At 35.5% G+C, this 23,058-nt stretch overlaps 2 protein-coding genes across 5 annotated transcripts; one reads left to right on the top strand and one right to left on the bottom strand.

Moving 5' to 3' along the window:
* Nucleotides 1–702: 702 nt before the first annotated feature.
* Nucleotides 703–6,882, top strand: L(2)37cd (general transcription factor IIIC subunit l(2)37Cd). 4 transcript variants are annotated; one of them, XM_076769402.1, is made up of 8 exons: nucleotides 703–1,112; nucleotides 3,977–4,137; nucleotides 4,217–4,390; nucleotides 4,460–5,024; nucleotides 5,114–5,689; nucleotides 5,888–6,093; nucleotides 6,172–6,355; nucleotides 6,423–6,882. In XM_076769402.1, the coding sequence occupies exons 2-8, from the start codon at nucleotides 3,985–3,987 to the stop codon at nucleotides 6,542–6,544; spliced, it is 1,980 nt and encodes a 659-aa protein (XP_076625517.1). In that variant the 5' UTR covers nucleotides 703–1,112; nucleotides 3,977–3,984; the 3' UTR covers nucleotides 6,545–6,882. The 4 variants fall into 4 exon arrangements, with proteins under 4 accessions (XP_076625517.1, XP_076625515.1, XP_076625516.1 ...); XM_076769400.1 differs by lacking the exon at nucleotides 703–1,112 and adding an exon at nucleotides 3,595–3,663 and having other exon boundaries at nucleotides 6,423–6,881; XM_076769401.1 differs by lacking the exon at nucleotides 703–1,112 and adding an exon at nucleotides 3,603–3,663 and having other exon boundaries at nucleotides 3,960–4,137.
* Nucleotides 6,883–7,532: 650 nt separating this feature from the next.
* Nucleotides 7,533–20,102, bottom strand: Slf (C-type lectin domain-containing protein slf). The gene is made up of 4 exons (XM_076769408.1): nucleotides 19,992–20,102; nucleotides 18,080–18,215; nucleotides 11,353–11,532; nucleotides 7,533–8,136 (listed from the first exon to the last, which is right to left on the bottom strand). Exons 2-4 carry the CDS (start codon nucleotides 18,213–18,215, stop codon nucleotides 7,754–7,756), a joined length of 699 nt encoding a protein of 232 aa, XP_076625523.1. The 5' UTR covers nucleotides 19,992–20,102; the 3' UTR covers nucleotides 7,533–7,753.
* Between the last annotated feature and the right edge of the window lie 2,956 nt (nucleotides 20,103–23,058).

Genomic DNA, 23,058 nt, shown 5'->3' with positions numbered 1-23,058 from the left:
TCGAGGATACATTTAATGACCAAAAATTATTGTAATTGACCCCTGCAATTGAAAATAATTTTTTTAGAACGATTTGAAAAATTTTTTTTTTGCCAAAAAATTTCAGCACCTATCCGAATTTTTTTCTCGAAAGTGGGTAGGATTTCAGGGATATGTCTATTCACCAAAAATGCTTGTAATTGACCCCTGCAACCAAAAATAATTTTTCCAAAACTATTTGAAATTTTTTTAATTTAATTTGTTAATAACTTTTTAACGAAGCCTCAGTCAAGAAATTAATATTCTTGATTTTCGCCTTATTTTGGTCTCTACAATCTCCCATTAAAGTTTTTCCCAAGGGTGGCCGAACACCCTGTATATTGGAAGAGTACCTCCTAACTACCTGTGAGAAACGTCTGTGTTAATCGCCATCTAGTATTATTTGCTAGAGTTTTAACTATATTTCCTATAGTGATGAAACTTATATCGAATTCACAAGAATAATATGAGATATTTCACATTTTCAATGGAAACCCCCCCCCCCCCTTTTGTATTAAATATTCTTATGACAATTTTCTATTTACTGTCTAATAATAAATACAACAAAGTAATAAGTTATTTAGAAATAACTACTTAACAAACAGTATAATTTTACTGTTCAATGAACAGTAAATCAATTTGGCTCAAGGGCACTTTTGACCGTCTTATCCGGCTATACTCTTTCGAATCTCATTCGAGAAGTTGCATAGAAATTTCGTTGGTCGAACAAAGCAGAGCCAAGGTACCGTTGTATTAGACTAAATGATCGGTTATGCCTGTTCATTGAAACAAGTCCACGTCATTGTTTGCTAGAGTCAACTATCACGCAAAAATTACCGTGAATATTTCAGAAATTCGTCGAACGAATGAGTGGTACGTACACAATTTCACAATTGGAAATCGTTCTCCACTATCAAGTTCACGGTTTAATAATCGTAACCTCTCTCCCTCGCGCAGACGATAACGATGAAAGCATGCGAATATACGAGCTGGTAACCGGCCGGTACCATCGACATCGATTAAATTATTTAAAACTCTATCCATCATACAGCTGCTTTGGTCTCATATGTCTATACATACATAATTTCTGCAAGGTAAGCGAGTTAGGTATCCACGCCCTTTTTCCAATGACAAGCTTCCCTGTGTCGTGCAGTCGTTCCTCTGAAAACGATTTCCCTCCGTGTCGAGCACACTACGCCATACATCGTAACATTCCGGGTTTTCAGTGGGTGAAATTTCCAGGAAGCCCCTACTAAAATGCTAAGAAATAATTAAGGAATAATTGAAAGTAGAAAATCAACATATGGAATTAAAAAAAAAAACTTTCATTTACGTTGTAAACAAAATAGTTTGAAATTGATTCATTCGCAATTTTATAGAAATATTAATTTTCTGTAATTACGTTATAAAATTGTGCACTTTAATCTAAAGTTAAAAAGTTAACGAAGTCAATGGTGTATTAAAAATTAAAAGAAACCTTGATTTGTAGGAAATATAAAAAAACAAACATTCGAGACACGAATTTTAGGCTTATAGACTCATGTATAGCATGAATATTGACGTTCCCATTCACCAACTAATAAGTTACCTTTGTTATTTTGTGCCTGTCGAGGACAAATGACATCAACAGTCGTTGGAGAATTGTAATAATTTAAATAATTATAATTTAATAACTAGATAGACAAGTTTCATATGCAATCGCGTAGGATAAATTACAGCTAAATTTTTTAAATTGCGATTTCGATATTCAAATTTTCTGTTCGATATATTTTTATGCACGAAATAAAGACTTACAATAAGAACTGGAACTAGAAGGTCGAACTTTTTATTTTCACGTTCCTATGTCTCGGGGATAGTACAACAAATGTTTATAAGGTCGTTGGATTTGTTTTTTTCATGCTCTACAAGGATATCGAAAATAAATTAAAGGGTGACGTTTGAAAAAATATCGACAGTCTTTAAATACTCGTAAAAAATGACCTTGAAAAAATAGTGCTACCTTTACACGTGCCCCTTCGAGCAGTACAACTTTCCTCCAGAGTTTTTTCATAGAACCATAAGTAACAAAGATATTGTTCCCAATAGATTCATTTAAATTACTTTATTTGTTCTTTTTAAAGTATCAAGTATATACTGATCTTCATATATGCACGTGTATCTGAATTATATTTTAATATAAATTTTTTAACGTTTTCCTTAACCTTAAAGTTCGATCGCGCAGAAGACTGGCACCCGTATACAAATTTTAAGACATAGAAAATATTTACGTCGTATTTTCCTGCTTCGAATGTTACAGTAACAGTTTATATCGTTTTTCTGTTCATACGTGATTGACGTAAATTAGATTGCGACAGCATTTTAATATTTAGCGCAACAATATATTCAATATTTCAATTACCGATGTTCTTCATATTTAATACTTTATATACTATTTTCAATCGATAACAAATATTTACTACCTCTTTCGCTCAAATGCCGTTCTCACTGTAACATTAAATAAACGAAAACGTTTTCGAAACTATCTTGTATCGATTATACGAATAACTTCAGTTTCGGAATTTCGTACATTTCAAAATTAGGGGTTATTTCTTATCAGTTGACGCGAACAAAAAACTCGGGCTTTTAGATTTCTTTCTATGGAAATTATTGAAAACTCTTTTTGTCTTTTATAAATAGTGCAATGGGCTTACGGCAATGAATAAAAAATGTATGTATTATAATACGATCTATAATTTGCAGATGTCAGTTGTGCATTAAAATGGAGGGAAAACGCATCAAACGTCTCTTATAAATATGAAAACGAACCTTCGCGTTTTATGTTTTCGTGAACCGAATATTAAGTCTGCAAAAATTCAGAAGTTTATTGAAAATCAGTCACAGCGCAAAACTGATTCGACGAAGAAAATGACAGCAATACAAATTTGATAGTTTCCATAGAGAGCCAAAGCATTGTACATAATACTACGTATTTTATACTTTTATATTCTATACTTAAATATCGAATAAAATTTTATTTGTGTACTTAATTTTTCTCTGTACTGTAAGTGCTGTTGCATTCAATTTGAGTCAATATTAAGAGTAATAGTAAATGGCCTAGAGTAAGTCGATGGGTGACGATTTTGAGTCATTAGAATCATATTCATATATATGTGGCGTCGCAGGGCGGATTTCCGACCAAACTATAGTACCGTCACCATCCACCATGCGACATGTGAATCTAGGGAGTAGACCACCACGCCACCCTAGGAAACAACTGCTAGTTCCACGCAGAAACTGGGGAGTCCCTTCGTGGACCACGGAAACAAGTAACTTTTCGTGATTGTGCTCTTAAATAAATGCACTAAATAATATCCGCTGAAACCACACACTTAATTGCATTAGAATTCGTGCGTTCTATATATATATCGTGTTCAAAGCTGTAATAAGAAAATGATTTTGAAATAAAATTCAACTCGTTTAGTTTCTGCAACACGTCACCAATGGCGCTGTACACTAGTCCACTTAGAGACTTAGACTTCTAGAGACACCTATCCACAATAGTTACTATTTATCTAGGGTGATCAGTGTAAGTATAAAACTAGTAACGAGATCGCGTGAGATTTCTAACCTCGAAGAAAAGATTGCGTCGTAGAACTAACCATAAAAGTAGTAATATAATATATACACATTTATGGTTTTTTCGTAAATTATTAGTTCAGAATACGTGACATGTATCGAATATATGCGTGCAGTACAATTTGATTCAATTTGCAGTCGCGTCTGAGGAATGTCGAGGACACGCATGAAATTGTATTATAATTGCACAAGAAATAAAAGAATTAGTTGTTGATGTACACGGATAGGATAGTCTATGTTAATATAATAGTACTTTCATGATTTTACGCGCTGACATAATGTTCTTCTTAAGAATATGAGATTTGAAAATGTACTCCTGTGGTTAGTAAAGTTTTGATACAAGAAATTGATATGAGTGAACTAAACGACGAAAGTGACGAGAATGAAGCTTTTGATGCTCGGGACGGGAAGGACGAGGATTTCAACATTGACGATTATCAAAAGGAGATTGACAGTGATGATTCTTATTGCGATCTACCAGAGACTAATAATGATGATAACAACGTAAGATTGCAAGACGCTTTGAATTAGAAAATTTTGTTCCTTTTTGAAAATGAAAAGTTTTATTTGTGTTATTGTTTAGACCTTGGAAGATAATCAAGATGTGGATAAGCAACAAGAAAATGAGTATATTGGACCGGTGCTTCCCGGAGGCCATAGATTTGATAGAAAGTTTGTTGCCATTAAATATCCTGGAAATGTTATTAATCCAGATAAAGCTATAAATACTTTAGGTGGTATTCATGGCATTTGTACGGTAAATATATTCTTCTTATTGCAATAGACAAACATATAGCGATTATTAACTATAATAATGTATTAACAGGCAGTCAATACTCCGAATCGACGTTTAGAGTTAAAGTTTAGACCAGAAGAACCTTACTGTAAACCAGCTTGTGGCGACAGATATAATACTAAAGGGTTCTTGCTTAGAGTTAGAATTAAAAAATCTCGAATAAAAAAGATCGAAGAAACAGAAAGAAAGCAAATGGAGGAACGATCCACGAGAACCATGGATTTAAAGAATGATCAAAATAATATTAACGAACAAAATAATATGGATACACAAGATACAGAGTTAGAATATAACTATACGGAAAATAAGGATCAAGAAGAACAAATTATAACTAATTTAGTTGATCAAATACAAGGTTGCAGTGTTAGTACTTTGGATGACGTTGGTGATTCTTCTCGAAAGATCTTGTCTTCTGGAAGCATTAAAGATTCACATGCTTTGTCGACAGATAATAATACACAATTTACAAAACATAAGAAAAACATAATGCCAACGTTCGACCGCGCTAAATACGAAGACCTTTCCGAAGATAAGGATTACGAATTGCCGAAATTGAAAATTCTGGGACGAATCGATACAGAATTTCGATTCAGAAGTGCGTATTGCGTGAAATTTGAAACCATTATCCAATTTCATTTATTATTATATATTAAGATCAGAAATTTTGGAAACGATACTTTCCAGATCTTTGCGACTTCCAGTATTTACCGATGACTCAAAGCAAAGCAGATCCAAAAAAGTTGGAATGTATATATGATAAGATTTGTCCAACAAACATACCGCATCACTCTTGGTTAAAGAACGACGTGCCTTATTTCTTGCCGCCAGCCGCGTTCAGCAGAATGGGTACAGTGCAGCAATACGTACCGAAAACTGAAGTCAACTCGTATCCAGAAAATATAATAGGAAAAAATAGAAAACGAAAGACTGGGTTCTCGAATTTTATTTACTTCTCAACGCCGGAGGTTCCCACCAAGCCGCCGATCGGCATAGAAACTGCTTTAAAAATTAAGTTCGTTCAAACCAAACACTTCGAACTGATGCATAAAATTTTTGAGGAACGACCGATATGGTCCAAAAACGCAATAATGTACGAAACTAAATTTTCTAACGATCGTTTGAAAATTTTATTACCCTCGGTGGCGTATTACTTCATGACTGGCCCGTGGAAGATCATGTGGGTAAAACTGGGTTACGATCCGAGAGAAGACATTTCTGCAAGGAAGTACCAAACCTTGGATTATAGACTGAAGGCCATGCGTGAGTTTTTTCTAACATTTTCACTGAAACTACTTTCGTCGTAGACTTTCGAATTTATTGGCATTTGGTATTATTTTTCTATCAACAACAATTATGTTTGCTTCGCGCTAATTTAAAATGAAACACAGTAAAGTCTCTAAACTTTTGCGCTTTGCAAATTTCGATAAAAAATTATCTGGACGATTTTCGTCAATATAGATGGTTTGGGATCTACTGTGAAGTGTAAAAGAAGTTATTCGGATTATTTGTTGCCATGCAAATCGACACCAGCTGGAAAGAAAAAAGCAATTCTAAGTGGAACTTCGAGCCAAGAGCAAACCCTTAAAAAGGAGCAAGAATTAAATGAAAATGTATACATTTATCGAGAAGGAACGGTACCCCCTTCGAGACAAATGTTTTATCAGGTTCGTTATAATTTTCAAATCGCCGTTATCGAAATTTTGATGTTACGTTAAAGATTTCAAATTTCAAATTTGTTTTAGTACTGCGACGTTCTTGTAGATGACATACAAGAAATGTTAGCAAAGTTACCTGATCCTTTACCCGGTACAAGGTGTCACGAAAAAAGAGGCTGGCTACCAAGCGGTTTTGACGTACAGTGTCGAGAAATTATTAATAAACAAGTCCGAACTGTCTTGAGGAAGCAAATGAATATACCTGAAGATCGTATGTATTTATGAGATTTTTATTTTTAGATATATTTGACAGAAAAAGTACTATACTTCGTTTGCAGATCCTACGTCTTTGCCTGGAAAACGTAAACGCGGTATTAAAATAAAGCTGAACAAACTTAAAAGTAGAAAGAAGAAAAAGAACGAATCGGTTTCTAGCGCGGAAGAAAGTGAAGAAAAATAAGAGGTAATGGAATTAACTCCAATTTTACATTCTGAGAGAAAATAAACAAAATTTGCTGGCAAAGTAAGTTTATAATAGATTTTAAATGATTCTTAATTCGTACATGTAGTTTATAAGTTTTGATAAATAAATGGGACTTTTTTTAAATACTTACAATTAGAATTTATTCGTAAACGTATGCAGGCAGACTGTTGGCCAAATATTTATTAATAAATATGTTTACACCATTGATTATCCATTGATGGAAATTTGTAATTAGAAATTAATCTTATTAGAAAGGTGTCATTGAATTCTTTTGAAAAAATGAGTGCAGTGGAGGTGGAACTACAAGACTTATACTATCAGTATTGATCATGAACCAATGATTTTAATTCTTATATTACATTATAACAATGTTTGTATTATGTTCTAAGAAATAATTAAGTGCCTTCTGAAAAAATTGCAATCTTAGTTTTTAGTTAAAAAACCGTTGTCGCGTGAAATGTTTAAATATAAATAAATATCGTATGTTCCCTTTGATAAACATAATTTTCTTTTCGTTGTGTGCATAGTGATGCATTCGAAATAAACAATTGCTCCCTTGTTCAGAGTTCATGAAACATTAAGTTCTTCGGGCAATTAAAATATATTTCATTGCTTTGTTAATATTTATGAACGTAGAGAAAGCAAACTTGTACTTAAATATTGTAATTTTTACGTATGCAATTTTTAATGAACATTTTATTTTTACTTTTTTTGGCTCGTTTCGAATTAGTGTGGATTGTTCAATCACCGGTGAATTAATTTTAATTGTAGTAAACAGAATTCAATGAATATAGTATGGAAACGAAAATTGGTAGAAAACAAGTTTGTACAGTAATGCATATTTAAATTCCAATAAATTCGGGATTTGCATTGTAAATCTCACATATCGGGTAACGATTTTATTCTAGGAATGTGTGATAGAGTTGTACTAGATCGAACAGCAACGACTGAGTTCGCATCCACCAAAGAGAATTAATAAAGAGAGTTGAAGATATTTAATTTAATTGTAATTCTAATGTAATTTAACCATGCATTACTATACATAAATATTGTAGCTTTTATATAGACAATTTTTGACAAACATTTTATTTTTATTTCTTTTGGTTCGTGTCTCGCCTAAGCCGCAACAGGGACGAGTAAGAGGACAAGTGTGTTAATGACGCGGATTGTTTATTTGCGATGCTTTTAGAGGCGGAGGCCTGCGTTGGTGCTGGCGACGTAATTCAAAAGTTCATCGGAGTCTTCGCATACAAAAGGTTTTTGATGATAGCATGCTACGTCATGCCAACTGATCCCGTCTTTGTAAACGTTGTTAAGAACAGACAAGCAAGATTCGTTCGTGCCGTTTATATCGAATTCAGCGTTGTCGGGCTGCCTAACTTTCTTGTGTCCGGTTTGCGACCACGGATTGAAGTTCCACCCTTCGGGGACCTGATTGGTCGGCGCCATCTTCTTCCTATTGGCTGACCAGAACCAACCGTAAAGAGACTTTGGTTCGAGGTCACGACGATTCTCACAACCCTTGAAGTCGCAGAGACGCCCGGAAGTCCAAATGTAGGGAACGTCGTCTGTAGAAAATATAATACATTTACACGAATCTTATTAACCAATATAACATTTACGCGATAGAACAAAGAACAGTCGAAGAAACGTTATTTTTTAAATGAGCTTTGCTCCACGTAAGTTTCTAAATTCTGCAGTTTTGTTCGACCGAGGGAAAATGGTGTAAAAAACGCGGGAAAGGTCATTAAAATATTACGATTATCTTTTATTTTTGTTAAGCTTGTTGCACCAAAATTTGTTCAATTCGGATGGAAAATTACAAAAAAATTGAAAAGTAACCAAAATAACTAAATGATTTGTACTAGCGCGGGAAAACGAACTTTTAGAACCAAACATTTTCCGGAATTTGAGTTCGACTAAAAATGTCTCTAAAAATTCAAACTGCAACAAGTGTATGCTCTTTTTCCAGAAGGAACTATGGAAGAATTAATCCTGTTCGGTGCACAGTATTTCGACACCGGTTTAAAATATTCTAGGAAAGGATCCACGAGTTTCGTTGAATGGTCAAGAGAGGTATGGAAGCAAATGGTTAAGAACCACTGATATTGTAGGTTAATATGGCGGCGTACCATCGATCGAATAAAAAACGATTCGGTATGAAATAGTACCTAATTATCAGATATTGATGGTATTGATACTGTATTATTCCCACAGCTGGGCTGAAATTTATTTAACCCTGTCGTAACTGACTTAGAAAGTTGTACAATCGCCGAGACCGAACCGTCAACGACGGCACAGAAGCAACTCGGCTTCGTGAGCAATTTATTATACTACTTAGTCTAACTTTCATTCTCGCCAGCCAGATAGTTCAGAAATTTCGAAACAAACGATTCCGTCGACACGAAGTGATGCTTCAACTTCGCTCTCGGTAATTTATAACGTCGTACCTCTACCCACGATATTTCGTCACGAACGTGAGAAAATGTAATACTGATTTTGCTGGTGCGATCAATTGTTGGGATCGTATCGCGGCATTGTTTTCCCCATTTAACGTTTGGTTGCAAGAAATAATAATATTTACTAAAAGTAAAGCATGTAACAAATTATTAAATTATCGAAGTAAGGTACAGGACAGAGGTTTCCAAACATTCTCTGTTCACAGTGCTTTTAATGTCTTAACAATTTTATTGCAACACTTCTAGGCTACAAGCAGGGATGAATTTAGATTTCTTTCAAATTACATTTACTGCAACCATTTTCTTTTATATTATTCATAGTTTGAGTTTATAACAGGAAACAGCTTGTAACACTTTGTTTGGACTATGCATTTGATATAAACTTTTGTAGCTAAGATCAGGGGGTTTGGCCTGGTAGTCAACATGTTAAATAAGTCTAAAATTATACTGTTTGTTAAGTAGTTAATTCTAAATAACTTATTAGTTTGTTGCATTTATTATTAGATAGTAAATAGAAAATTGTCATAAGAATATTTAATACAAAAGGGGGAGGTTTCCATTGAAAATGTGAAATATCTCATATCATTCTTGTGAATTCGATATAAGTTTCATCATTATAGGAAATACAGTTAAAACTCTAGCAAATGATACTAGATGGCGATTAACACAGAACCGTTTCTCACAGGTAGTTAGGAGACACTCTCCCAATATACAGGGTGTTCGGCCACCCTTGGGACAAATTTTAATGGGAGATTCTAGAGGCCAAAATAAGGCGAAAATCAAAAATATCAATTTCTTGACTGAGGCTTCATTAAAAAGTTATTAACAAATTAAATTAAAAAAATTTCAAATAGTTCTGGAAAAATTATTTTTGGTTGCAGGGGTCAATTATGAGCATTTTTGGTGAATAGACATATTCCCGAAATCCTACCCACTTTCGAGAAAAAAATTCGGATAGGTGCTGAAATTTTTTGGCAAAAAAAAAATTTTTCAAATCGTCCTGAAAAAAATTATTTTCGGTTGCAAGAGTCGATTACAATCATTTTTGGTCATTACACATACCCCCGAAATCCTACGCATTTTCGAGAAAAAAATTCTTCACCGAAAATCTAATTTTAGGCCAGAAATCGTTCCCCGAAATTGTATGCGTATCTTTAAAACACCATAACTTCTGAACGGATTGGACGATTTTAATGTTTAAAAAAGCAAACAACGCGTATTTTGGTGTAGAATATGTAGAAATTCTAATAATAATGAAAAAGTTATTCCTTGAACCCGTAAAGTGAGAAAAACTCAATAAAACTGGTCCAATTTTCAAACTGCCATAACTCCTACAATAGTAAACGTATCTCATTGAAATTTAGCATGGAAGTAGAGTTCATGGATACCTATAAAAAAGTATTAGACAACTTTTCCGTACAGCGTCAACCAAATTAGTTACACATGAAAAACGAATTTTTAAGAAAAATCGACGGGGGGTAGGTGCCTAAATTTTTCGACGAAGAAAAAATTGTTCAATTCGTTCTAAAAAAATTATTTTCAATTGCGGGGGTCAATTATAATAATTTTTGGTGAATAGACCTACCCCCAAAATCCTACCCACTTTCTAGAAAAAAATTCAGTACGTGCAGAACTTTAAACGTTAATAACTTTTTAACGAAATCTACATCAACAAATTAGTATTCTAGATTTTCGTTTTATTTTGAACTCTAGAATCTCCCATTAAAATTTTTCCAAGGGTTGGCCGAACACCCTGTATAGGAACTTGTTAAACATGAAACGTTAATTTTTAGTGAATAGCATGTTTCGAATCTTTATAAAATTGAAAACCTTAATTTGGAAATAAGATTGAACAGATGTTTACTTGAACTTCTCTCGTCAGTTTTGTTTGAATTTTTAATTCGTTTCTGAATTTTTATGCTTACATACGTTTATTGTAATATAAAATTTGTTCATTTATTTCATTCTATAGTTCTCCATAGCAATTCTGTTTGTATTTCATTGGGTAAAGATATTTAAACTTCTTTTTCTTTAAGAACAATGTACGATTTTTATTCGTCGTTCAGGCTTTAGAATTTCTAAGCTGGTGAGTTAACAAGAGATTCTTCAAGGTGAGATGCAGGATCATTAAGTAGGTTGAGGCTGAGGAGGAATTCAATTTTTTTTTATGTATACATAGTTGCATCACGGAACGCATCAATCTTCTAAGAACGCGTATAAGGCCACGTAAAAACGTAAGCAACATGCAGAATCAAGACTTGAAGCCTAGGTAGACGCGTTAATATTCCTTTTCGTTACAAAATTTCGGAGATTTCGGCTACTTACTTTGTTGAATGAGTCTGAAGATTAAGTTGTTCTTGTCTTGAGTCTCTATCGACACGAGATCCATGCAGTATTCTCTACAAATATTTCTAGCATCTAGCCAATCCACTCTCTGGTTGGCGTGAGCCGGAATATGTCCGCTGTAAAAGTAGTTGTGGCCCCTGTAATTGAATTCTTTCGGCCCTGCGAACAAAACGAACGAAAATTCAATTATTCGTTATTAGTTACAGGCAGATTGTTTTCTTTACACGTTTCGACAAAGAGTATAGCTGGATAAGATGGTCAAAAGTGCCCTCGGGCCAAATTAATCAACAAGTATATCAATTAATAGACCGTTCAAAGAAAATTATTTGTGTCAAGTACCATTCCGGTACCCTTACTGGGAGGGTAGTCACAGACCTAAACGCAATTTTCAGTTTAAGCTGTATATCTTTTGTTGTATCGTATCAAAGATTTTGAAAAAAATTGGGTGTATTTTGCTCTACGGCATACATGTTTGTGAATTTTTTCAGAACTTTTCACCGCAAAATGGATTTTTAAAAAATTCGAAAAGTTTTAAAATATTTTTTTTTAATAGAAATTATTAAATGACCACGTTTGTATTTCTGCAGTGTTACTGTCTTGTTATGATTATTAATCTGTAATTCTTTCAAATTTTTAGAAGCGTGGGAACGATGTTGGAAAAATCAAAAACCGACATTTGCCTGTATTTTTACCTTAATTTTTGATGTGACCATGTTCCTATTGTTACAATTTTAATAGCTTGTTACCGTTATAAATACATAATTTTTCAGATTTTTTGTGGAGGTGTATCACATACAAAATAATTACAAATCGATATTTCCCCAACACTTTGAAAACGAGTACGCATCTTTTGTTCTGATTAATGATTCAGATTGCTATTTTACAGTTTTTTTTCATACTGTTTAATAGTACAAAGCTTATTCCAATGATGTACATCTAATAGTCTTTAATAGAATTTAAACTTACGAAAAATTGTATAGCGTTTCAAGTAACGGAACGGCGTTATTCGCCGAGAAATAAAAAGGAATGAAACACGGATTGCAGGGGGGGCGGAAATGGTTTCTCAAATATTATGATGCACACAATAGCAATGATCACAAAAGATACCGTAATTGTTCTTGCGTTCATTGTTGCGGACATCTATTGTACAACTTGACACAGAAAATTTATCGCAGACAGAAGAGAAATGCTCGTACAATGACGGTTCTATTCCTATTCACACACCGACTCACACTTGAAGTCCATTGCTATTGCCATCTGATATTTCTTCGCTGACCGTAACGCATGTACTTACGTGCAGGATGCTACGTATAAAATTATTACTTAAAAATCTCTATATCGAGGCTTTCGACGATACAGAAAGATTACTAGAGCAGAGAAATCGTGATTTAAATCGTGCGCCGTGGAATATACGTATGTAATTTATGACAAAAGCGTCCGCAACACTGTTCGATACGAGCAACCCTTTCGCAACCGCAGGTACAGACTCCCATAATGAGACACGCGTCGTAAATCGTCGACGGGAGGATGCATTCCTGCATAAATATTATGAAAAAGTGTAAAACCGTTGACATTTAAGCGGAGTATAATCATACGTGCTTCCAATTACAAATCCGTCTCTCAGTCACGCACGTGGCGGAGAAGATAATTGAATCATTGGACGGGGGGGAGCCCCCGTCTTTTCGCGTAACGTTCAATAATTATCCCCTCACTACGTTCTAGAAATCTCACTGAAACCGACGGGGACACGCTCACAAAGGTATGCATAGATAATTGTCGAAACAAGTTTGCCCGTTTTTAAACTGTACCGTACTCTTCGACTAATTTCCTTATTTTTCAGGTCACGTTTCGCCAAAATATTCCGGCAGTTCCTGTGTTCGTTGTCCAAGAATAGGATTCGACTCCAAACGGTGACTAATAGGATTGCGTTTCGTCTCTCGAATGAAAATAAAAACGTCGAAGAGAGGGAGAAAAGACATTTGTTTTATTACGTCGACCGTTATATTTGCGACGCTATCCTTTTCTCCGTTTCCAAGCACCGACGCGCTCGCGTCTTACAAATGTCCGTTAGAAAAAGGAGCCTCGTCTTCCCCCGCCGCCGTTTTCTCTTGCACGTGCAATTTACGATCGTTATATCATCGTTCATTAAACACCGATGCGCCTTTAGAGGCGCTTGTACGTCTCGCGATGGTGTCAAGGAACTTCTTACGATAATTGCCTTAATCGTGTGTGCGCAATCCTTTTGCTTCGAAGCCTGCAACGGTTTCTCTGTTTAGAAATAACTACGACCCGTTTATCGTGTCTGCGGTAACAATTTTAAACGCGTCGATTCCAATTCATTCGAATTAGGTATAATAACGCGATATTACAGCGAATTTATTTGTAAACTGGTACCAAATGGTCTGGCGGAAACTTTCTTAGTTCACGCGATTTTAAACGCGTCGATTCCGATGCGCTCGTATTAGGTATAATAACGCGATATTACAGCGAATTTATTTGTAAACTTTCTTAGTTCGCGCGACAGGCCAGCCGGATGAATCGTCTTGGCCAGACTTTTACGAGGACATTCACGCGTAATAGTACGAATATCGAATTCGAAGCACGGTAGAAAGTGGGATTCGCGCAAGAGATGGACGCGATCTTAAAGAACTCGTTAAAGACTGGCCATTATACACGCGTATAACGAGCGACAAGGGGAATTATCTCGCAGGTGCGGCGTTGTTTTGTTTCGCAACAATTCTTGACATTTCCATGGCGATGGAACATCGGCCTTTTGTGAAGTTGTCAGTCGGGACAACCTTACGAAGACCACGTTGCGACAGCTGATTGTTCAGCCCGCGCTGTCATAAAGTACTTTAACGGCAATTTGTTAGATGAGGTCTCCTCGTCGTCATTAAAGTTACATAATTTTTATTAAAGACTATTTAACACGTTCAGATATTTTCCTTACTTGCGCAGAATTTTTCTTCATGGATCAATTCACGTCTTGTAGATGTCACAACGAGTATTTTAGTAATAACAGTTTTAAAAATATTATGATTTATGATTTATTATGATTTACTTAATTCGAGTACGGTAAATTAAAACATGGATATGTTTATGTATCGATGCATCCGAAGAATACAGTTGCATCTTTTTTTTTTTGAACGAAACTTTATAGTTTCGATCGCGCACTATTCACGCATAAATACGAATATCGTTTTTTTGTATCTTGGTTTCGGAGATATAGCTTTACTAAAGATATCACTTTAAGGAAGTAGACATATTTTTTTGTATATATTAGCGGAGACTTTCATTAACTTTCTAGCAGCTTGTTCTTAAGATTGGCATAAGTAAACGCGCCCTATATTTTTTAAGGTAGGCAGTTTACTTTCACTCGTCGTTCACAGTCGTTCATCATGAATTTTATTTCGATACCGTGTAAATGGAATAAAATATAATAAACAATTTTAAAGAATCGTTTAAAAACAGTGGAAGGCCTTTCGCCGATCTCTGGAGGTGGATCGACATAGTAAACGTATTTCATACTATAAATGATAGGACTACGTAAATAGAAAAAAACCGTAAGGAGTTTTAAACGTAGAGGAACGTAGTGAACGGACATAATAACACGTGACAGCCGCTGTCAGTGTCAAGTATATGCGTAAATTTATTCCCATGTGAGGAATAATAAATAAATAATTTTTACTATTTTTGTACTTGTTATGTTTACGTCTAGATTTATAAATTTTTCATAGCCTAAATAGTTTACCTTCGGTCGAAATTAAATTTATTTAGGATTGCATTTCTCTTAAACGATCGAGTTGCCAGAGATGAAAGACATTTATGGTTTCTTTCTAATAAAATCATAGAATATTACGGTAGTTGTACAATAATCAGCCATTAACGATATACTTAAAGTTAAATGTCGAGAAAGATCCTGATGGAAGATAACGAGAAAAAATATGAAACTCTTGAGAAACACGTGCATTAGACGTTTTATTAAATACAATAGGTTAATGATCGTTAAACTGTTCTGGTCGTTGAATTTCGGCGTTGCGACATAAAAGTAATCATTATAATCTCTTTACAACCATTTCGTATGATTTTGTAACAGTAATTTATGCAATAATTGTTATAGCTGGAAAGCTATTATTAAGTATACGTCGATGTTATTTCATAAAAGTTTATTGGATGCTTTCAACTTTCTTATAGAAAAGTTGGACGTTTATCGAACAAGAAGAATGCATGAACGCTTTTAATTAATATTTGGAATAATGTTCAACGGGTGCTGTATAATTAACGGAGTTGCGTTTACTATTAATTTGGCTTCTTCCCAAGACAATTAAGCGCGATGGAAAGTAGAGTACGCGTCGAAGTTGTCGACTTGCGAAACTTTGCATTAGAACAAAGCACTTTACTTCGCCGAATCTATTTTATCACGAAGAGCCGTTGTTTAGCAATGAGAATCAAGATGTTTCGAGTTACCTATGCTGCTGTTTGAAATTTTTTCTATTAAATGTTCCATCTAACAAGCATTTCTTATTTCAGACCGTTTCGTTACATCCACCACCGACTCGAGTATCTAATTTTGGCCAATTGTACGTCAGCAAGCGAACGCAGGAGTGTTGTATGATTGGTAGTCGGATGATCGAACATTCCAGGAGGGCAGACATGTAATTATTAGGATTAAAGGCGATTGTGGTTGTAGTCGAACATCGTTAAATTCCACTATTGCCGCTGCAACGCGGTAAAGGTGATTTGGTCCCACGGCCTATTCCTACCTCTCGCGTGATTAAATACCGTGGAAATGCGACCATTTTGAAATTCTCCTTGCCTATTCGCTGCACGTTTTAATCAAATTTTTACATTTCCGACGTTTCATTCGCCGTTTCCATTATTGCACGGTTGATGATCGTCGTCTTGACATTTTGCTCGCGAGTCTTTGCGTAATTCGCTTCGAAATAGCTTTCGAATGCAGCGAACGAGATTTTTACAAGAACGACACTACTATTTTGTATAAAAAAAAAAAAACATCTACCTATTTCTGTGGAGTCATAACGATTCGTTTTCCAGAAGAACATGCATTATCAAACTAATTCAGAAATATATTTTCAGGTGCAACGGATACGAGCGTCATGTTTTTTTGCGGACAAGACATACAAGAGATTCGATGGAAACAATATGCACAACGTTCCAGATTTTACCGTACAAGTTGCCAGTGCGTTGCTAGATGAAAAGAAGTACAGGTAAAATAAATACACCGGAACTGAAGGTTTTTTAGGGTCATTATCAAAGCTGGTTCAATAATTTGTCATTGTTATTTTAATAGACACGAGGGTAGCAATTTGAAAATTTAACAAATTCTCTTTGGTGCAGAAAAGATTCTTGCTGAAACATCCGCGACCAATCGACCAACGTATACGCCCTACTGAGAAATCGATTATGAAACTTGTGACACCTTTTTCGCTGTATGTATAATATTTATGGGGAATTGTTTCGTCGATTTCGTTTCGAGAGATCCGGGGGCCCCCGGGAATTTCAGTTTCGTCGATCCTCGCCGCGAGAAAGTGCATCAAACGCGAACGACGAGACTTTTGCATTCTCCGTCGCCACGGCGACTCGTTAACGAGAGGACGCCAAGGCAGAGCTATTTAGTGCCCGCCATCAAAAGTGAATAGCCAGGCGTGTGGTTGCACAAGAGGCTCTTCCTCGGGTACCTCTAGCCATCACGTGCCCGCCTTTGAAAACATACGATCGTCCGATTGCGCGAGAGTGCCTCCTTAGCGTGTATCGGCCGCTTTAACCTCGATTCTTTTTTCACTCGACCGGGAGAACGTGTCGGGGCATCCAAATGTCCCAAACTCTCGAAACCGTCCGCGATTAAACTCCTCATTTTCCGAACTGTACTCCCTCAACACATTTAAAAAACACGAGGTTGGTCCCGACTCTTAAAACTATCGTAAAAACCAAAACAATTTTGTACCAATTATAAGCGAAAACGGTTCTAGCCCTTTATAAACGTTAGACTTAGGGTTTCAGACTCCATGTTCAAAGTTACCGGGACTCACAAATATTAGGAATTTATGTTTCATTCGATTAATGTAACGATACGAATATGCATCCTAATTGAAGGAAAAGCAACACGACAAGACTCGTTAAAAAGAGATGCGATTAGTGTCTGTAAATGTAGCGTTAAATATTTGCATTCAAAGGATATTTTCAATTTCTAATGTCGTTGGGTAACAACAGTTGAATAGAGTTGTTTCTTGTAGGGTTTTATTCTCGAGATCCCGCCAGAGAAGAATGGTCCCGATTCTTAAAACTATCGTAAGAACCAAAACAATTTTGTACCAATTATAAGCGAAAACGGTTCTAGCCCTTTATAAACGCTAGACTTAGAGTTTCAGACTTCATGTTCAAAGTTACCGGGACTCACAAATATTAGGAATTTATGTTTCATTCGATTGATGTAACGATACGAATATGCATCTTAATCGAAAGAAAAGCAACACGACGAGAGTCGTTAAAAAAAGATGTAATCAGTATGTAGCGTTAAATATTTGCATTCAAAGGATATTTTCCATTTCTGATGTCATTGGGTAACAGCAGTTGAATAGAGTTGTTTCTTGTAAGGTTTTATTTTCGAGAAAATCGATTGTGAGGCTGCCTAAGTGCGCACTTAAACAGGAAAATGTCGAAACTTGAGAATAAGGTGTCTACTCACGGTTTGCACACTTCTGTGGTATAGGAAGAGAGAGAAATCTTCCTGGTCTGTTGCTCTGAGGCCGGATTTCGTTTATCGCTGGTTCGGCGCTCACAAACGCCGCGAAAAGTACCACGGCCAGCGGCACCAAAATCATCTGAAATATCAATTTTTTTTTCTCTTTTTAGAAAAATCTAAATCCTGCAATTTCTATTTAATTCTTCGTTACATAAATCTCATTTTATCCGTCGAAATTAAAATACTTTGTTCGTAAAACACCTTCCACTAATTATTTTCATTTTACAAAATATACGAGTTTCCATTTATTCGATTTTCCTGTTTCAAATTTCGAATATAATTTGTATACTACGTTACTGTATCACTTGGACCTGAGGTTGTTCAAAAAGTCAACAAAATAGTTTTACTAACGTAATTTAATCATTCTATCGGTGTTTAAGATGCATCCCAACACCGGGAAAGTTAATTTTCATTGTAAAATATTGCGGATAGGTAGAATTGTTTGTACACTGCTCTTTGAAAAGCGGGACTTTCGCGAAGATACAGTCGTGACTCTGAATATACATTTAGTTGCCTTAAGTCAACAAGAGTTTCTCTTTAGGGAGTGTCGATTCATAACGAAGTTTCGTGGTATGCACTTTTTATGGATACAAGAGAAGTTTTACATTGCAGTGTAATTACATAACGGGACATCATTTTTCTATGGGCATGCTAACGAACCTAATGTCTCATGTAGATCGATGCAACTCTTTCGATCTAAACGAAACAGCGTGCGAACAAATCTTTGTTACATAAAAAAAAATCAAAACTAAATTAGTTGTTACGCATAGAACTCAGGGAAAGTACAATTTTTACTTTCTTTTGAGCATCACGAAATTTACGATTTTAAAATGTATATTTTTTTTACAAGTTTCTGTCAAAGTTTTATTCTGTATAATATTATTTAAAGTAGTTTTAGGCCACAGTATTTAGCGAGCTAAGAAACATGTTATAAGAAACGAAAGGAAGTGATCGATCATCTTTTATCGATTTTAACGTCCGGTGAAGAAGTTAACGGTGTTAAAGTATCGGAATAGAATCAAACATTTTTTAATTTAAAAATAAGCAGTACCGCAGTACCCATTCAATTTGATTTCATGTCATTTCATGTGAAATTTAAAATTTATTATAGTACTTATTTTTGCGATTCCTACTCGGATTTTTTTCACCATCACAGACTTAGAATATTTTTGATTTATCAATGAAAAATCTTGCCACCCATACGAGTTCATTTGCCAAATCAATTAACTCCACGAAAGGAGAAGTAAAGTATTCTTTTTGTCACTCGACACTGAAATTTGTAAAAGCTCCAAAAGTGGAGTTAATCACTTTGTATAGACGGTTTAATGACGCGACAGTCAATAAGAAATTTACTTATTTTATTTTTTCTTTCTTTAAACAGAACAAGTACCAAAATCTTGCAAATCGTGCATTCATCGACTACTTTTACGATTATTTTGTTTCTTAATTTTGTCAGCGTTTCTCCCGCTTTCCCACGTTACGATTTCTCGACACGAGAAGCGATTCGAGAAGTTAAAACGACGGTCGTATCGAGTTTCGCGTGAGCATCGTAGGAAAAAGTCGCAAAGTTCCCAAAACCGGGACCGGTTGTGTCCAGAACAGTATTTCTCTAACGAAACGATCGTAAGGTGCGCGACCTTTTATTATTAAACTCGACGATCGGTCACGCAGAAGCGAAAATCACTTACAACCGGTTACGCTCGTCGAGAAATTTACACATCGAGAATCACTCTCTCTACGGTTCGTTTAGAGAGCACGCGACAGTCGACAATTCCGATCGTGTGTCAAGATTTTCGAAATCGAAACGTTTTGGAAGCGGCGCGTCACGTTCCCTTTTTATTTTTCCAGCACTCACCTTGTCTCACTTGTATTTCTTTTTTTTTTATTTTTTCTTTTTCCTTAATAAGTTACGAGTTGGACGGTTAAAGAAGAAACGTGGTCACTGATAGAATATGAAGAGACGGGCACCTTCGCCGTCGATTATATAGAAATAGCCCCCCCCCCCCCCCCAGGTGGTAGGCTCGTTCCACTCTGAGTTACAAGGACCCATCCGAGACTCTTCTTCAGCGTGACCTTACTCATAATTAGTCTAATAATTGGGCGATTATAATTTCCAATCGTAAAGATCGAGACTGGTTACAGAATATATTTACCGATTGTTTTTTTTTGGTATCGCGTTCGATTATTGATTGTCGCTGGTCAATTTTAAACAAAAAGTTACTTGGAAAGGAAGGATCAGGAGAAAAATTAAATATAGTAGAAACGAAGATTGTGAACAAATGAATTTATTGCGTTTGCAACTTAATTTGTGCATCTGTGATGTCCAGTATAATATAATTTTGTTCAATGTAGGCGATTATAATTCCCATTCGTAAAGATCGAGACTGGTTATAAAATATATTTACCGATTGTTTTTTTGGAAAAGGAAGAATGAGGAGGAAAATTAAATAAAGTAGAAACGAAGATTGTGAAAAAATGAATTTATTGCGTTTGCAATTTAATTTGTGCATCTGTGATGTGCAGTATAATATAATTTTGTTCAATGTGAGTGATTATAATTTCTATTCGTAAAGATCGAGACTGGTTACAGAATATATTTACCGATTGTTTTTTTTTATATCGCGTTCGATTATTGATTGTCGCTGGTTAATTTTAAACAAAAAGTTACGTGGAAAGGAAGGATCAGGAGAAAAATTAAATAAAGTGGAAACGAAGTTTGTGAAAAAATTAATTTATTGCATTTACAATTTAATTTGTGCATCTATGATGTGTAATATAATATAATTTTATTTTATTTTATTTTATATTTCTATTTCTTTTATAACCGATTATTCTCTGTTTTCGAAAAGTTTGAAACGAATTTGGCTTTCTTCGAAGGCTCGACGAAGTACAAATTCTGACCAAGGTCTATACATGAAATTTCAATTGAAGTTGATTCGTCCATCAAAAAGAATATTACAACGATCAATTTAACGCATTACGTGTGACGAGTACGTCTTTCGCGGACTGTCTCTCATCCCCAGTAATGAAAACAGGGCAAGAGCATATAGTTTATTTTTATCTTGCATTTACACTGTCCGCTAATAAGTACAGAATTTTTCAATAAGGTAATCTAAAAGGATAATCTCGTTTGTTTGTTTTGTAAATAATATTTTATTTTGTATACGCTGTGCGAAATAAATGTTCTTTGTTTATCTTTCACATGTACATTGTTTATATTCTCTATTACAGATAGGAAACATAGCTGGACCGAACTAGGAGCTGCAGCTGACATTGACTGCCATCTTGTTTGCCTCGGTATCTTCGATTACCACGGTGAAAGTTAACAACGAGGTGCATCTTCAAGGTCATGAAGAAGCAATGAGCCGCAAAACAGACGTTCCCTTCTGAAATTCGAACGTTGTTGCTCGGAGTCGGAGATACCGATTCTTCTCGTTTTATTTTCCTCCAGAGACACTCACCGTGTTAAGAATATTTGGTTCATTACGTCAGGTAACGCTCGCTATTCGTTCGTGAAATTTCAAATCCGAAGTATTTCGTTCGTTACGTAACAAAAAGCATTTCAAACATCCAACGTTCGTACCGATACGCTAATCAAAGACAATCGAAGGGAATTATCGTAGCCAAGTTTGTAAAAAATTTGATTTTCATAGCGAAATTACTCGCGCAATCATCCTGGTGAGATTTTAAAACTGAGAGAAGCCTCGATGTTGGTGCTTCGGGGGGAAAAAAAGGTATCAATGTAAATTCTGTTAAAAGTGTAAAGTCAACATTCGAAGGAATCGAAACCGTTAATAATACAAGCGTAAAATTTGCAGATTTACATTGAATATATCTCCTGGTGAATTAAAATGGAAATATAATTCGATAGGGCGTTGCATAATGGCTATGGGCACGCGAAGAATTACACGCTCATATTAATATTTATGCGTACCTGTCGTTCAGTTAGCTTTATTCCTTTAAAAATTAATTTCAACGCGCTCCGACGAGCAAACTAGGAAGTTATTCTACTTAAAAAAGAAACTTGAAAAGCGTCAAGGTATCCCTAGCAAGCAAACGTTTTTCTTGATCGCATCCTTGTTGCAGAATTCACCTTCTAATAAGCACAAAATTATTAGTCTTCCAGGAAGAAATTTCTTGTAGAATACTTCAATCTTTAATTATATCGCGCTCGTGTTTGTCCTTGCTGAAAGTACTATGATCGTGACTACTCGGGGCCCCAAATCATTATGTCGCCGGCTCCATTACGACGCTCTTCAATTTCTGCAATTACACTTTCCCGTAGACGCGCGTGCATCGAAAGAAGAATTTTCTAATTAATCTAATTCAGGGTCAATAAATTTCTCACTCGGCTCGACTCGTTTTATTTGTTCGACGCGAGTCCTGGATAAAAGCAATCGTTATTTTTACAAAGAAGCACGTACGTGGTTTTAATAGAAAATTTTTTGCCGCAGGTTGTACGATAAGGACGCGACAGAAAGAAGGAAAGCGAGAAAATAAAGATCGCCTGTGTAAAGAAAAGCGAAGAGTCGCGACGAAGGACAGTAATTTAATGGTAAGTGGAGTGGAAAATTTATTTATCCAATAATCCGGCGTTGTCCTGGATGTCCATTAAAAGGCATATACTGCAGGGTCGTCGTGTGCCTACGCAAAAATTTCTTGTTGGCTGGACGTACTTAATCTGAATGAAGTACCGCGACATTTAACGGTACGAGGGGCGAAAACAAATGCTTTCTTGTATTTCGTAACTACGTGACCTTAAGCCTTTCGCTAGCGCCGATTGAGACGAACCAGTAAAGGTATTTGCCAACTTGTTACATCGATTCGCTCGTTTATCATTCCCAATGACGAACAGCTCTTTAATTCGACGAATATTCAACGATAGCACCGGTAATTAATTATTTATTGTATCTTATCGTGGG

This window comes from Colletes latitarsis, chromosome 7, assembly GCF_051014445.1.
Source record: "Colletes latitarsis isolate SP2378_abdomen chromosome 7, iyColLati1, whole genome shotgun sequence".
NCBI lineage: Eukaryota > Metazoa > Arthropoda > Insecta > Hymenoptera > Colletidae > Colletes > Colletes latitarsis.
The sequence above is the reverse complement of the archived record's forward strand: the minus strand, read 5'-3'. Positions and strand labels throughout refer to the sequence as shown.